A 16811-nucleotide genomic window follows, 5' to 3' on the forward strand; every position below is an offset into this window, starting at 1 on the left:
GAATAAAGATGTCAGAGGACAAAGAAATTCAGTTAACAGTATAATTGAGTAGATGAATTCACCACTCATTAAATTACATATGGAGTCATATAATCATGAAATAAACCTGAATAGATAAATGAATAAATAAGAAAAACTGAATCAAATTGACTCTTCGTATATAAGAACACACAGAGGTTAGCCTAAGTTAAAACTCAAGACTTTTCATAACAACAGTAAAATGGAAATTTTATTGTAATATGCAATCTGAGAAATAGCTGTCAAATTTCCAACAATAAAAAAAAGCTTAGAGTAGCTACCAATTTAATGTTAAAATGTTAATGTTAATTAAAGTTTTAGAATACTGAACTGAAAATTCAAAACATAGATGCATATCAGAATTATAAGCCCACTGGTCAAGGTCAAAAAACTAAACAAAACAAAAAACCAAGAGAACCAATATCAGGATTATTCAGCATCTGATGATGCTAACTTCGTCTTGGTGCTCACAGAAAATTGTGAATTTTATGTATAACCCAAGTCAGAGTACTTTCGATTTTTAAATATTTGATGACTTCAGGATACCAGATTAGCTCTTAATTGGATTAATACAACTTTAGATGTGAAGAGCACCTTTATAATATTGACTAAAAATTTTTTAATATTTTGAGAAGTAAACCAATTTTTTTACATATATGAAAATAATAATGCCATTCTGTAGTCAGTATGCATATAAAATACTTTCAAATCTTTATTAACTAATTTCTTACAAACATTTTGGTTTTTCACATTATTATTAAGATAGAGAGACCCATAGGAAACTAACATTCTCTGAATATCTAAATCATGAGCATTCTGCTGGGTGCTTCATTTAGTATTTCATTGAAATGAATACTTCATTTAAAAAGAATATTTCATTTAAAACATTTCATTAAAAAATACTTAATGAAGTTTTTTAATACCTTTTCATGATCTGATCTACTGACCATAACAACTGAATACAGGTATACAGCAACATTACAGAGCTTAGCCTAAGCTAAAACCCACAGCGTCTTTAAAATAAGGGAAAGGAAAAAATAAAAAAAAATAATAATAAAATAGCATAAAGGAAAGAAAAGAAGAAAAATTAACAAAAAAAAGATGACAAAATTATATAAAGACTATAAAAACAAATGCCACATGACTGGACCACGGATATTCACATCATTGACTCTGACTGGCGTTTCATATTTAGTGAAAAACATTCGTAAGTAGGGGGCTCGCAGGTGCTGCAATGCATCCAGAACAACGGCACGGACACGCAGAGATTCAACAAAAGAATTTTAAATTCTGTTGCTACGTTGATATCTTTGCTGCTGTGAATTTATCACCCTAGTACAAACCAGCTAGTAGGTAGCGTGGCATCGACCAGGAAAACTTCTGAGGCCCCATCTAAGTTTAAGGTTCTCTGAAGTCCTCCATAACTTACTGCCTGTTCCAACTAGCATTTAGCATCGCAAACAACCTTATGTTGCTAATCACCTTGCAATGTTTCTGGGCTGACTCTCATGTAAACGGGCCCATGTGGTTTCTGTACTCACAGCCATATAATATCTAACCGAATTTCATAGTTAACAACTGTTTGTTATAAATCTGAAGTTTCATAAGATTAGGTCTTATCAACTATGTTCTCATGCTTTTGCTGAAACTGCTGATTTTCCATTGCTTATAGAATAATGGCCAGATTCCTCTGTATGGAATTCAAAGCCCCATCCCCTGCCACTGTGTTAGGTGTCCAACCTCAACCTACATTCTGGCCACTACCACAGAGAATTTGCCAAACTCACCATATACTTTTGTGTCTCCAGACATTTACCAATCTGGTTCTTTCTGCAATTCCAGATGGCACACCCTGGTTCATTCTGCAAAGCTCACTCCATTGACTTTTCTGTGAACCTTTCCCAGAACCCACCACCACTCCTACCACCACCAACCCAAACCCTTGTGGGGGACGGATCCTTCTCTCCGCTCGGCAGTCACTTTTATCAAAACCTGTTTCTCCGTTAATAAAAGGAGATTATGATTATTCTACTTTCTCCTTTGTGAAACTTTCTAAGCCTCCTCTACCTGGAGTTAAGCACTGCCATTTATTGCCCAATCTTGTCTCTGGTATGGAATTCTACTCCGGCACGTAACACAGCACCCTGGAATCATCTATCTTAATAATCACCTACCCTATTAGACCCTGGGTGCTCCCTGAGGGTATCATCTTATTCATCATTGTATCCGCAGGGCCTAGCTAGTACTTGACACACAGTAGGTGGTTAACAGATGTTATTAAATTAATAAAATATAATTGCTTTCTGCCAAATCAGAATAACCTGGTACTGAGCACGCCTCTTAGCATCCCAGCAGAATCCTTACTCTCCAGCAAAGAAACACCAGCAAGCGAAAGTGGACACCAGCAAACTAGGGTGACCTGAGAAACCGAGGGTGCTGCTTGTGGGGGAGGCAGGCTTCCAACAATGGCAAAGACGGGCCCTTGAAACACTGGACAATTTCCGCACGTTAACTCCAGGAGGCTTATTTTACAGCACGAAGACTGCTGCTGTAAGGAATCCTGTGCTAACACTTGCTAACGCTCAGCTCTACAATAACCATCACCTCTAGAAAGAGGCATCGCAGTGTCCATTTCTGCACACAGGCGTTTCCTTAGAGAACAACTGACTGGGACTAGAGCAGCCACATGTACTCTCAACAGTTAACTGCATGAAAAGATTTTATACATACGACTTCTAACAAAAAGAACACAAACCAGAATTCGTGGGGCATTATGTTAAGAAATGCCTGCATTCTAACACATCTAATCTGTAGCACAAGAAAACACCCATCTGTATACATGTATATTCCAGCACAATCTTTTCCTTTTGGGTGTTCTGGTTTTAACTTCTGGGTGGCATGACTCAGCAAAAGCAAAATGAAGGCGCTACAATATAAAGTCTATTATAAATATGGAAAAAGATACTGGAAGACTCGTGGGGTAGAATTAATTTAGCAAGCACTTGCTCAAATGCCAGGAGACACAGAAGACACAACGATGTGTCATATAACATCACCTCTCCCAGAAAACTTAGCGTCTAAAATAAAGCTTTTCACCACTGTACGCACGTAGAACCGGGCAAACAGAACTAAGAAGATTGCTGAACGTGTCTTAAAAGGAAAAATGTTATGTAACTACGACTAACTGGTGGTTCTGTTTTCTACAAAAACAATGATTTTCAACAGATTTAAGCACTATTTCTACTGACCACTTGAAGGTAAAAAAATTTTTTAACAAAATGTACCCCAAGCTATAAACATTTTAAGAACCAAAAACTATTTTAAAGGGAAAATAAATACTACTACATTTAAAAAGCCTTCATTTCCTAACAATGAAATGCTATATACCTCTAAGATTATTGTTTATGTTCAACATACGCAACATTATTTATGTCAGTTCTAACTGCTCTTGGCCAGTTTTCTCGTAGGGAGAACACTTACACTTAGTAGGACAATCTGAAAAATGTTACCTTTATATTAAAAATAAAATTTACCAGTGAACATGTGGTAGAAAGGTTTCCCTGGCTGAAAAGTACACCTTCTCTCCTAAGTCAGAAAGAAGTTTCCTAAACTCTTCCTTTTGTAATGTAAACACTAATTTGAGTGATGAATGTAACACACACATACTCAATAGATGCTATCTCTTACTCATTTTTTTTAAGTTTTGAGAAAATCTCATCAGGACCCAATTTCAAATACTGGTTCTATGATATCTGTGTTTCTGACTGACTATCAGCTGCCTAAGTTGTTTTCAGAAAGTAAGCAGATATTAATTCAGAACTGGTTTTTTAACTGGGCAAGACTACTAACTCACCCTGTTAAAATTTTTTTCAGAATTATTTGTTAGTAAAAATTATTTATTTTGCATGCTATGGAAGGCTTCTTTACCTGCAGATGGCTGGGAAACATTCTTGAAGACCTTTCTTCTTAACTAATGATCCTTCAAGGCAGTACATAATGATGTCCATAACCTTTTTAGAAAAGATGCAAATCCAAAATTAAGTTTAGATACTTAATTTTCCAAAATTCAAATTATTAACTTAGGCCTCAGTTACATGAAAATTCTAGATAGTTTGATTGCAATATTTACCTTAAAACTACAGTATATTTACTAAAGCTACAGTATAGTTACTTTATACTACAGGGTATTCTTTCCCTTACCTGTGAAAAACATAAGAAAGGGCAGTAAAATAAAGGAACAAGACTTGTTGACCTCAAAGGTAATTCATATTTATGTACAGTATAGGTAGCTTTTATTCAAGCATGCTACATGCTTTGTTTTACTTATAATGAAAGACATTAAAGAGAACATACCCTTTAGGGTATGTTAGCAAGTGTTAGCAAGCGTCCCTATGAATGGTAAGTGTACACAGCAACCACTTTGATCTTTAACGGAATTTAAATAAGGTCCCTAGAAATGATACAAAAGTCAATTCATTTAATTATCTCTCTTTCCTGTAGATAATCCTTTTAATTCTCTTTTTCTTTTATTTCTTCAGAAATAAAAATGCTGATTTATATTGCTACACAGACATATTGAATTTAGGCTGTTGCTGTAACATTTAAAGCAGGATATTCTTACCTCCACAAGAAGGTCCACAACATCTGTGGGCATCTTTTCAATAAGAATCTCGATGACTCTCAGAATTTCCCCTTTAGCTCGTGCAAGAGTTGTCGTGTGCATGTTCTGTTGCGACTGGGTATTTGCTGCAAGAGCTGTATGTCTGTGAACCTGTGAAGACATTTCCATGCTGTACATACGGCTGGTACTCGATTAAGTTTTGCATTTCTAGCCACTGGTTTATTTTTCACCTTGTTAGTACAACAGGGGAAAAAAAAGAGTATCAACAAAAACAAATCTCTTGGGGTGGGTCAAGAAACACTTTTTTTTTTTTAAGATTTTATTTATTTATTTGACAGAGAGAGACAGCCAGCGAGAGAGGGAACATAAGCAGGGGGAGTGGGAGAGGAAGAAGCAGGCTCCCAGCGGAGGAGCCTGATGTGGGGCTCGATCCCATAACGCCGGGATCACACCCTGAGCCGAAGGCAGACGTCCAACGACTGAGCCACCCAGGTGCCCCAAGAAACACTTTTGATTGCAATAGAAAGTATTTAGTATAATAAAAACTCAGTAAGTATTGTCTAATAAAATTCTGTAAGTTCCTGGGTATTATATGAGACTTTATTTATTTCTTTAAAGATTTTATTTATTTGGCAGAGAGAGACAAAGCCAGCGAGAGAGGGAACACAAGCAGGGGGAGTGGGAAAGGAAGAAGCAGGCTCCTAGCGGAGCCTGGGTCGAAGGCAGACGCTTAATGACTGAGCCACCCAGGCGCCCCTCTATGAGACTTTAATACAACACTACCATGACATTTTTCAAAAGACAGATGGAAGATCTGTGAATTTGTCTATTTGGTGCTAAGGTGGACAGTGGTTAGGAGATACCCAGCAAGTAAGAGGCAGGAAACTTGCTCTCAAGTAATAATAATAAATGATGCTTCTAGAAGACTTCCTGTGTCCCAGGCACCGTTCTTGGTGCCATATAATGAAGCTGGGAAATGCGAATGAACATGCCTCCAAAAATAATAAGCATTGTAAAGAATATAAGTTCACTGTGATTTTTCTTCCCTGTACAGACTGTAAGTCTTATTCATTCAGAGGAGAAAGAACACTAATAGGAGCTGGGCCAGCCATGGAGGAGTGGGCATGACAGGGGAGGGGATGGTGGTAACAGCGAGAAATACTTCAGGATCTTATTCTAAAACTTCTAAGTGAAGTGGAAAACTTATATTTATAAGGTAATAAGTGTGACCTATTACATTGAAATATTAGAACACTAAGAATGTGAGAATCAACTGGTAATTAGTAAAACATTAACATTAAAATATTTTAAAAATACCTTCCTAACCAAACGCAGGAGTAGAATAAATCCAAAGCATGGCTATTCTAACAGTTTGTTTAAAAACACTCACATGTAAACGGTGAAAATTAAGTTCAAACACACAACACAAATACTTGCTTACTCTTCAAAGAGGCAGTTTTATGGCTGGCATTTAAAGGACCTGTATATGTGGTCAAACTGATGTAAGGTTTATTCAATATATTCAATATCACTATTGATGCATATTCAACTGGTAAAAAAAACTGATAAAAAATTCCATGGCTAATAAATCTGTTCACTTATATATATATATAACGTGTGTGTGTGTGTGTGTGTGTGTATTTCTGTTATATAATAAATCTGTTCGTTTATATTTATATTCTTCATATAAATACATAATATCTATAAATTATAGCTATGTAACATACATATGTGTATTTTAAATACAGTGTAACCTCACTGTAACACTATGCACACCCCCTTACTCTACAAATTTATTTTAGGTATGAATTCAGAGTCCCACCACCTCATATAAACCCATACATTCTGCTATTAGAACCTTCCTTCCTCCCTTCTAACTACCTTCACGTCACAAATACTTGCTGCATGCCTATTGAGGATGGCTCTGGGGCAGACACAGGCCCAGTAGGTTTCAGGTTATCAGGGCAGACTCAGAGGTATTTATTTAGTATTTTAAAAATTCATCATAGCTACAGGAAAAACAACTCAGACAGAGCTCATACCCCACGGACAGCAAGTCTGCACATTATTCATGCTGAAATGGAACAGACCTTTAAAAAAAAATGTAGGAGCTTATCATCCTTCCCTTTCTCTTCCACTACTAAGACCTACAAGAAAGATCCTATAATTGGTTCATTGTTCTTTACTAGTTTTTCAGTTAGATGTGGGCAATTAGTTAGAGCACTAAGAACGTGGGAATCAATTGGCATTCAAGTCTTTATCTGTGACATGTAATAGGAAAAACAATTAGCAAGTTTATGACTTACATTTTTGTTTACAGTTGAAGAGCCAGAGTTAAATAAGTTCAGTGTTGATTACAGGCAGATATTTACATTTGTGAAATGTGAGTATCTTTAGTATATCTTAATTTGAATAAGCCTGCTATATTTCAGATTGAAAAATTAATTTCAAATATTTGCAAGTGAGTTAACTTTGAGAACAGAAATGAATACAAAAGCGCAAGGAAGGAATGCGTTGCTGCGGAATTCAGGGTACAGGCGCACAAGTACATATGTATTCATTTCAGCACTAAGTTATTAACTTGCATGGTTCTCGAACAAGCCGGAAGGATTATTTGTGGATATGGACCCCCAGCTCACAATATCTAATAATTCTTCTAAATGAGACGATGGAGCACACAGAGAGGTTCCGCTCACCTCTTTGGCTATAGTTGTGATGAAGGCGGGTGGTCTGGCAGTGGCAATGAGCGAGAGGGCATGCCTTGCAGAGCGGGCGGAGTCAGCTGCAGGGCTAAGAGGCAGCCCCATTGTGATGCTAAACAGGGATCAGGAAAAAAAGGAAAAAAGAAAAGCAGCATTAGAAATATAGACTGAAAAGATTAGACACAGCTTATAATGTCAGTTCAAGGTCAATGGGAGCACTCAAACAGTTAGAATATAATGGACTTGCAACAATGAGCAGTGATTAGGAGTCAGGGTGTTCTGGCATCAAATACAAAATTGAATAATTAACCGTGAAGATTGAAAACAGTATGTGCATCTGTCCAAAGTGTTAAAAACGCCTTGTTAACAAATTATCAAGAACTAGTACTGAATGCATATCACAAAGCTCAGAATCAGGCAAGAAAGAAGACTGCCCTGGGTATTTTCAAATTTTTTGCTAAGAACAAATTAAAGGTAATAATTTGTTTAGAAGTCCACAGAAAAAGGCTTCATTTAAGGACGTGTATCTGAAAGGAAGCAAAATTCACTTCTGTCGATATAATTATCAAAAGAACTGAAAAAACTGCAAAATTATTTTTAGTTTTTAATTTTTAGTTTAAAATAACCTTAGTACTGTTAATTTACCCCATGCTCAATATTTTTAAAACCAGTCTACTAGTCAGCATGTTCTGCCAATAGTTATTTTGTACTGATGCAAAAATTATATGAATGGATACTTATTTCCTCTCTGTAAAGATCATAGGCATGGCGTCGTCCGGCTATCTATAAGAATATGCGCATGATGTAAAAATCTTGCCAATCTGTGAGGATATCCTGATAGGATGGTGATGTTATATTCCTTTGCCACCCCTAAAACATAGAAATGATAATATTCTTCTGTTTGTAAGCTTCCTGTATATTTTATATAGACTACTGTGAAAAGTAGTAAGACTTCATTAAAATGTGGCATGTGACCCTCACGTCAACTCTATACAAGGAGCATTTTGCTACTCAGTCAGAGATCCATTAGGGTTTCTCCCTAATTTTGATACATAATTTATATAATTTTGATACTTAAATATCCATATGAAATTATATTAAGATTTGTCCTGCTCTAATTAGTCTGTATGCTTCATGTATAAACTGGATTATGTTTACTAAAAATTCTCAAAATGTTTACAAATATTTCTATGATTAGTCTAAGAATCATTATTTTAACTTTTAAATGAAAATAAGTAGGCATTACACGGGCATTCTTATCATTGTTAAAAGAAGGTAAATTGAGTATAGAAAATTCTGCTGATAATTTCTTGGTGACTACTACATTGCTTAAACCTTAACTGGATAATATTACTGTCTCCAGTCTTTTTTCCAAACTGAGGGCAGATACAAAGCAGGAACTCAGAGAGGAGGATGGAGGCGTTCCTTTGATGTTTACCACTAAGAAAGATGAGAGCTGACAGAACACACACATATTGAACAAGAAACAGAAAGAATGCATGGGTGGACACATCACCTCCATGGAAGATCTTGATGCCCTAGGCACCCAGTAGGGGCTGGAAAGAGGTGTTCAGCAGTAAAGCAGGTGGGGTAGTTAGCCAGGTTCTTTTTGGGATTAAACTTTACTATTGAGAATTCTGCAAGGCAAATGTTCACTACATGAGTAGTGTTAACCTAGATTGCTCAATAATTGTTATAAAGTTTAGATCCTAGTTTAACTTTTAAAAAAATTGAAAAGCTTATTAAATTTTAAGATATTCTATGATGGGGGAAGAGAGGAAAAAATGAAATAAGACGAAAACAGAGAGGGAGAGAAACCATAAGAGACTCTTAATCATAGGAAACAAACTGAGGGTTGCTGGAGGGGAGAGGGTGGGGGAATGGGGTAACAGGGTGATGGACACGGGGGAGAGTATGTGTTGTAATGAGCACTGGGTATTATGTAAGACTGATGAATCCCAGACCTGTACCCCTGAAACAAATGATACATTATATGTTAATTTAAAAAACTAAAAAAAATCAAAACAAAAAAGATACTCTATGATGTTTCTCTCATCAGTATGAAAAGGTGTTGATAATATTGAAAGGCTGAAACAAAAATGGTATGTTAACTAAATAATTCTGAGCAAACCTAAATCAAATTTCCTAAGACCAATAAAATCACAGAATGCTGGGAGTTGGAAAAGATCCCTAGGCAACCTCTCTGCCCAGCAGTCAGCCATGGAGCAGGAACGTCTGCCTCCTGGGCAGCCCGGCCTATGTCTGGAAGGCATGACAGAGAGCAGAAAGAACTGGACGTGGAACCCAGGGTCTAGGTTTGGAATTGAGCTTTCCTGTGCTATTTCATGTCTTCTTGCACCTGCCCAGAACATCCCTAAGAGGGGGGTGGTATTAGCATTTTATGAAGGAGAAACTGGATCTAGAGTGAGGAGCCAAAGTAGTAGTATGATGTCTTCTAGGACAGCTGAACTTTGGAGAAAATAAAGGGGAGAGGGGCGTGCCCATATCGTGGTTAACTGGATTAGTGAACTGATAACATGACTAAACTCAGCAACTTCAGAGATATGGCTAGATTGCATCCCTGAGTGAGGTTTCGAGTGGTACGTTGTAACACGTGGACTTCAGCTCTGTTCTTTTTGATGTCCATCGTGATTAAATGAAGACACAGATGTACAGTTACCAACTGGTGTGGATATAAAGTTGTAACGGAAAGCACCTGTACTAAATGTCAGAACTGGGATTCAAAAAGTCCTCAGAAAAATCAAACTGGGCTAAAGAAAGACATCTTATGTGTGGGTACAAATGACCAACTTTATAGGAACAGGATAGGCGATACACGGCTTGACCAAGCTTAGGAAACAGCACTGAGCGTTGTATCTGAACGACAGCTATGGATGTTAGTGATGTGGCTGCCCTAAAGGGCAAGGCTGTATCAAGGGAAACAGAGCGATAGAGAACACATTGCTCCTGCCGAACTTCACGGTTCTGGCTGCCTGTCCGCCCTCCCCGTGGCTATACTGTCTCCTGAGTTGCTATGAGATGGGATCTGCCTTCTGCAGGCCAAGTGTCAGAGCAACCTCCTGGAGTCCAGAAGAGTCCCATCCATTCCCCGCTGCATGCTGTTGTGACCTTTTGCAGTTGGAAACCAGAGTTCTACTCACACAAAGAGGATCCTACCAACCTCACCACCCACCTCTCTTCCAGCCCTTCTCTATTTCTTCTGGAGGGAGGGGGGCAACAGAAAGAATGAGAATGAATGACTATGCATGTATGTGTTCACCTGAGGATGACAAGTGGCTAATGTCCCCTATGCTTATGCTGTGTCCTGCGGCCACCCTGGACTGAGTAAGCACGATGTGTGGAAAATGGGTCTATTAAAGTAACAACTTCACAAGGTTGTTGAGAAGATTAAATGAGCAGAAATGTAAAAACCTCCAGCCCTGCATCTCACCTACATTATGCACGCAATAGATGCTTCTTCTGACCCAAGATGACTCTCACAAATAGAAATAAAGTGAAAAGAAAATGAGATCATCCAACAGCAGGTCACTGGTTTCAAAGTTAAAGGCCCAGTCACACATCACCCTTAATCCATCTCAGCAAATGATCTTGAGAATTTGGGGAAACCGGCAAACTTCCTTGTGGTAAGAGAAATGGTAATGTTTGGCATGTGGAAGAGAAGGGTAATAGGTAAGGAAGCTAACCAAAGACATATTAAAGTATTGCTCATGAATTTAGTGGAAGCTGGAACATCCAACAATTTGTAAGGCGTCAAAGGGTACGTTTGAGTGAGTCTCACAATCAGCGTCCAATGGCTGGAGTGCAGGACTTCAGAACGTGGACACATCTCTTGTTCTGAGGTCAGGGTTCTCCACATCCATAGTGCACAGGCAGGAGGGTTAGAGTGTGAGAACAGAGAGGAGTTGCCAAGGCACGTGGGAAGAAGACAAACCTTCTCTCCCCTCTAGTCTATTTAATGTATCACTGCTGGAGTCATCTTTCAAAAGCACTAACTTTATTTCATGGTTTACCTGCTTAAAAACCTCAGTGGGTCCCAGGGTTTCTAAGAAAAATCTTGAGCCCCTTGGCTCGAGGTTCTAGGTCCTCCATAATCTAGTTTCACTAACTTAAAACAGTCTTTTCAACACCATGCTCCTGACGCCAGGATAATTTCAAGGTTGGTTCCTAAAATTCCATTCTTTTTTTGACTGTAGTATGTGGCTTATGCTTCTCCACTACCCATTCCCCCATTAGCACACTCTCCTCCCTCCCCTCTGTTCAATTCTTGTGGAAGCCTATGTGTTGTTCTGCAATTGCTAGAGCATTCAATTACAATCTCTTGAAACAAAAACAGCCAACAATGAAACCCATTTATTCTAGGCTGTTAGCACTGAATCTGCTTCTGCCAGGCATTATGAATTAGTTTTGTATTGTGAACTCTGTGCAGATGGGTACCATGCCTTCTAAGCCTGTGATCCCCCCAAAGTGCCTAGTGTAGCCCTTGGACATAGTGGTAGCTCAATAGTTATGTGCTAAATGAAGTTACCTGGCAAATCCAGCAGGAAAAAAAAAATCACTTAAGCCAGTTATTTGACTGAACTGACCAAGCAATGAAGTCACAGTAATTGATCTAGTAGTCCCAACAGACAAAGTCTAATTCTACATGTAGTTATCTTGGAAGTCAAAGGTGCACTGTGTATGTGATATATTTTAATGTGGGATTCTAACTGAATGAAGAAGGATCATACTATCAGAGGTGTGAAATTAAAGGGGTATCTGCCTTATTCTGGAATCGGTATATAAACACAGAAATCACTCTTTTCATCTGATCCTGCTTATCTGGCTGTTATGCAGATCATTTGTTATATAGGTTTGTAAGATGGGTCTTTAGTTTAAAAACTATGATATGACATACTCTCTATTTTACTCAGCATTTCAGTACACACATCCCATATGAAACACCAGAGATGATAGATACTGTAAATAAAAATCATGAATAGAAAAACAGTCCGCTCAGGCTGAGCTCATTCTTTACGTGACTGCTCATTAATCCTGTTCTAACCCTGACTCCATCGTGGTAAAAGCATTTTAAAAGTCACATGTAAGACCACTATAGTTAAATGTCACCATCTACAATTGTCAGACTTCCCCATCTGTCAAATTAAGGAATACTGTAAGAGAATATTCGGGGGAAAAAGCCACTTAAACTTTCATAGAATAACCCACAAATCATGGTCAGCAGTATTATGGACTAAATGTTTGTTTCCCCTGAAAATTTGCCCCAATGTGATGTATTTGGAGATGGAGCCTCTGGGAGGTAATTAGGGTTAGATGAAGCCATGTGGGTGTGGTCCTCGTGATGGGATTCATGCTGTATGAGAGACACCAGAAAACTTGCTCTCATTCTCTCCTAATTGTGAGCACAGAGCATCATGGCAGCCACCTACAGGCCCAGAGAAGAGGTCTCAGAAAGAAACCTGCCTTGTCAGCACCTTGTTCTTGGACTTCCCAGCTTCCAGAACTAAGGGAAATGTATTTTTGTTGTTGAGGTCCCCCAGTCTGTGGTATTTGTTATGGAAGTCCAAGATGGCTAAGATAATGTGTAACAGGGCATTGAAAACAGTCCTCACTGAAAACAAAGACTACAATTATTCTGAAAATATATACGTAATTACATAACAAGTGGGAATTCCATCTTACCCCTTCCTGGTAAAAACAGATGTACTAACAAGTGTTTTCAATGTAATAAGGAATCATCAGTTCTTGTCTGTCATGTTAATGCTTAATTTAATAACTCAAAGGTGGCATTAGTCTCCTAAACACAAATGTGATTCTCCCAATAAATGCCTATTGTTTAAACCTATTTCCTCTATGTTGTATACATTTACAACTATGAGTTGTAATATAAGAACTATGCTAACAGAATTTAGTTAAACGATTCCCTCAGATTATAAATTTTCTATTAAAAATAAACATGTGGGGTGCCTGGGTGGCTCAGTCACTTAAATGTCCGACTCTTGATTTCAGCTCAGGTCATGATGTCAGGGTCCTGAGATTGAACCCTGTGACAACAGGCTCCATGCCCAGCGCTTGGGATTCTTTCTCTTCTTCTGCACCCACCCCCCACTTGCACACATGCACTCTCTCTCTAAAATAAATAAATAAATAAATAAACTGTCATGTGAATAGGAAAAATAGTTTAAATATAAAATCCTAAAATACCTTAGTGTTTATATGGTATGTTCTTTTCTCTACCCTACCCCATATATAAAAAAATATGGTTGAAATTTAAGTTAAAATGTCAATTCTTTTTCTCCAACTGTATATAGTTCAAAAAGACTATTTCTAACATATGGGGCTTATCTGTATGTTATCAAAGCATGTGTGGTTTCTAGTTGACTATATGTTTCTCCTTTAAAGTTTGGTAAACTGTGACTATTCCAGAAAAGCAACGGGCTTTTTGTAATTCATTAACATCCTTCCGTCATGGTAGAGCGACTGCCCGCTTCCAGCAGCGGGGGCCAGCACAGTTGTGCTGTTCTCTTTCAGAGTAAAGGCCCTGCAACATGAACTGGGAGAAGAGAACCACAATCAGACCATAACGTACAGAACGGAGTCTAGCCTCCTAAAAGCACAAGGATTTTTCTGCTTTTTTACGAAGTAGGATTTTCTACTGTTTGTAAATTCTATCCATATATACATAACCATGGTGACCTAAAAAGTGATGGATTTATAAAAAACATAATACTGCATGTTTCTATTTTTCTCACAGTTAGCTAGGGATGGATGGCTCTAATGGCTCTATGATTTCAATGAAGAGCACCTGCATTTTCTATTAAACAGTCCAACATGAATGAGCAACCCATAATCATTAATTTAAAAAATTCCTCAGAGAGTCTAGCTGTGGCTCCCGGGTCACATAAAGGGTGGCATGACTATACAGGTGTGGAAGAAGCAAAATGGGAGTTGGGATACTCGGGTGATACTTTCAGCTCTCCCAGTTCTGGTGAGATCTCAGGCAAGTTGTATCATTCTCTTAACCTTGTTTTTATTGAATAGCATACTGAGAGCTCTGGATTGAATGCTGCTGAAGATTTTCATCTCTAAAATTCTTTGACTTAAATGTTTATTGAATGCAAATCATGTGACAGTGTTATGAATAAATATGGATAAATATATAATACATGGCCCGGGCCCCCAAGGAGCCTACTGGTATTTAAATAGGCTATAATTTCTAGAGGGTACAAAATTCTTGATGGAAATGATTTCATTCAGTATATTTTTAAAATATGAAAGTACGCTGAAAATTCTGAGTTGACTGCTTTTAAGTCCTATGAATAGGCTGTTTCACTTTTGGTATCTCTAGATCTTTCACTCTGGGGGTGTGAGATTGCACCGTGGTAGACGGCAGAGCTCGTGGGCTCGGCGAGACCTAGGTCTGAGCCGCACTGTTTTCACTGACAGTGTTTCTGTGAACAAGAGGCAGAACCTCTTTCAGATTTGTTTTATAATCTTCTATTATCATGTTTATAATCGTTTTATACCAATCCTCTTTTTAGCCCTAATTCTATTGCCCAGACATAACTGGGAAGGAACTTATGTTCAAGTTTTAGATGGGCGCTCCCCACAGCTTAAGTTCTGTAAGGAATAGATAAAATTAGTTAAAAACAATGTATGTTTTAAGGAGCTCGTCAGCATCTGTTGGGCATGCCTGTACCTTCCCACCTCTGTCCTTTTGTGTGGCCTTGTTCTTCTGCCTCTCCTCAAAATTATTCAAATGAGAGATGCAAATAAAACTCTTACTGGCATCCTTTCTGAGCACCCAGCTGTGATTCACCTCCCTGTCCTCTGAGCGTCCCTACCTTTTCCTCTCCCCCTCCGCTTTGCATCATGGTTACCCCCGGGGAGAAGATCTTGTCCTTCCTTCAGACTGCAAGTGCCTTGGAGACAGGATTTGTGTTTGATGCAACTTTGTAACTGCATACAACACCCAACAGTGTTCCTTCCATATATATTAACTACTCAGTAAAAGCTTGCTTAGTTAACAAACATAATTTAAAATTTGGTAAAATAGCTGAAAACATTAGAAAATAATTGGTGTTATTTTGATTTCAAAGACGTAAAATTCTCAGTCCTATTTCTAAAATAAAGGCATTTTAATTCTGGAAAAATGCCCTATCAATTGAGCCATCTACAGTTTCTCAGGAGACCTCTCAGGAATCATCTCTGACAGAGGATGTCAATATATGGGGGAGAGAGAGGAAGAAAGAAACTCTTCTATCATATGTGTTCTCCAGAACCAGAGAGCAGCCTGAGCTGGCTGCCCCCGTCAATCCCCTCCCTCATAAACTCATAAGAATGGGAATAAAGAGGGAAGCACTGGGTATGTTTTTGCTTTTTCAGTTAACATGAACTGAAACTTTAAAAAGCACAAGCCTAACATAAAAGCTTCTTCATAAAGCAAGCTTAACATGGCAGTGAGAAGTGAGGTGGCCGAGCACTGTTACGGTGCACAGAGTCAATCAGGCCAGAGGGGTGGCCCAGCATGCAGGCATCATGAGGGGAAGCGGCACACGTCCCTGCTCGGTTTTGCCCCATCTCAGTCCTTCTGCAGCCTGTACCAAGTGTGCCATGGATGTAACAGGCCATTTTCAATCTAAATCTTGTTATAGATTAATAAGCAAACATTTTCTTGCTTATTATGCAATTTATCATGATGAAAATTACATTGGACTCCTCAAGGCTACATGCTGATACATTCATTTATTTAGAGCTGTGTATAGAGTGTTAAACGAATCTTCGTGACAGAAAAGGATGTAATAGCAAGATTTAAATTACCTACTGAAGAACTAAAGTATTTGTGTCTGTGGACATACTACATGTAGATAAAACACAGTGTATCTTTATGTTTGCTGATATAAGCTTCATGTAAATGGATTTAAAAACAAAATAAAACAAAATATTAAATACTATGCCTAAAATAAAGCCCATCACTTCTCCCAAGCAACAAAACAAGACTGTATACTCTTGAAATTGTGTTTAGATCAGCTTTGAAAACAGGCTATAAAATTAGGTCAGCACAAAATTGGAAGGTATACAGGGAAGCTGCAGCCAATGGGAGGGCAAAGGGTTGGAAATATGTTCTGGGCTTTGCACAAAGGCCACCTGCCTCTTACTATTGCTTCAAATTCATGAGCTCAGTTCCCTCCTAATTCTTAAAGTCAGTCAAGAACCTTCATGTCTCCTGTATCCAAAAACTACCCTGGCTGCCATTATGTCAAACTATTCATTCTAGAACCAAGCAGCTCTTGATCTGTTGAACACTAAAACAATGACAATGGCATCACCACCCTTACTACTACCATATAGGGAACATCCATTCAATCTTTTAATATGTGCTAAGTACTCTTCTAAGCACTTTGCAAACAGAAACACATTTAATATCAACCTTATGAGGTAGGTGTTTAATT

At 38.1% G+C, this 16811-nt stretch overlaps 1 protein-coding gene across 1 annotated transcript in view; it reads right to left on the reverse strand.

Annotated features, from left to right (window-relative positions):
• Nucleotides 1-16811, reverse strand: part of WDR7 (WD repeat domain 7) — a 337551-nt gene that overhangs the window by 77114 nt on the left and 243626 nt on the right. Inside the window, exons 24-26 of the mRNA XM_040632480.1 lie at nucleotides 7336-7453; nucleotides 4640-4789; nucleotides 3946-4028 (exon numbers count right to left, since the gene is read on the reverse strand). Of these exons, the coding sequence (XP_040488414.1) occupies nucleotides 3946-4028; nucleotides 4640-4789; nucleotides 7336-7453 (351 nt within the window). The remainder of the gene's footprint in view (nucleotides 1-3945; nucleotides 4029-4639; nucleotides 4790-7335; nucleotides 7454-16811) is intronic.

The sequence above is a fragment of the Ursus maritimus genome, unplaced genomic scaffold (assembly GCF_017311325.1).
Source record: "Ursus maritimus isolate PB19 unplaced genomic scaffold, ASM1731132v1 scaffold_18, whole genome shotgun sequence".
NCBI classification, from domain to species: domain Eukaryota; kingdom Metazoa; phylum Chordata; class Mammalia; order Carnivora; family Ursidae; genus Ursus; species Ursus maritimus.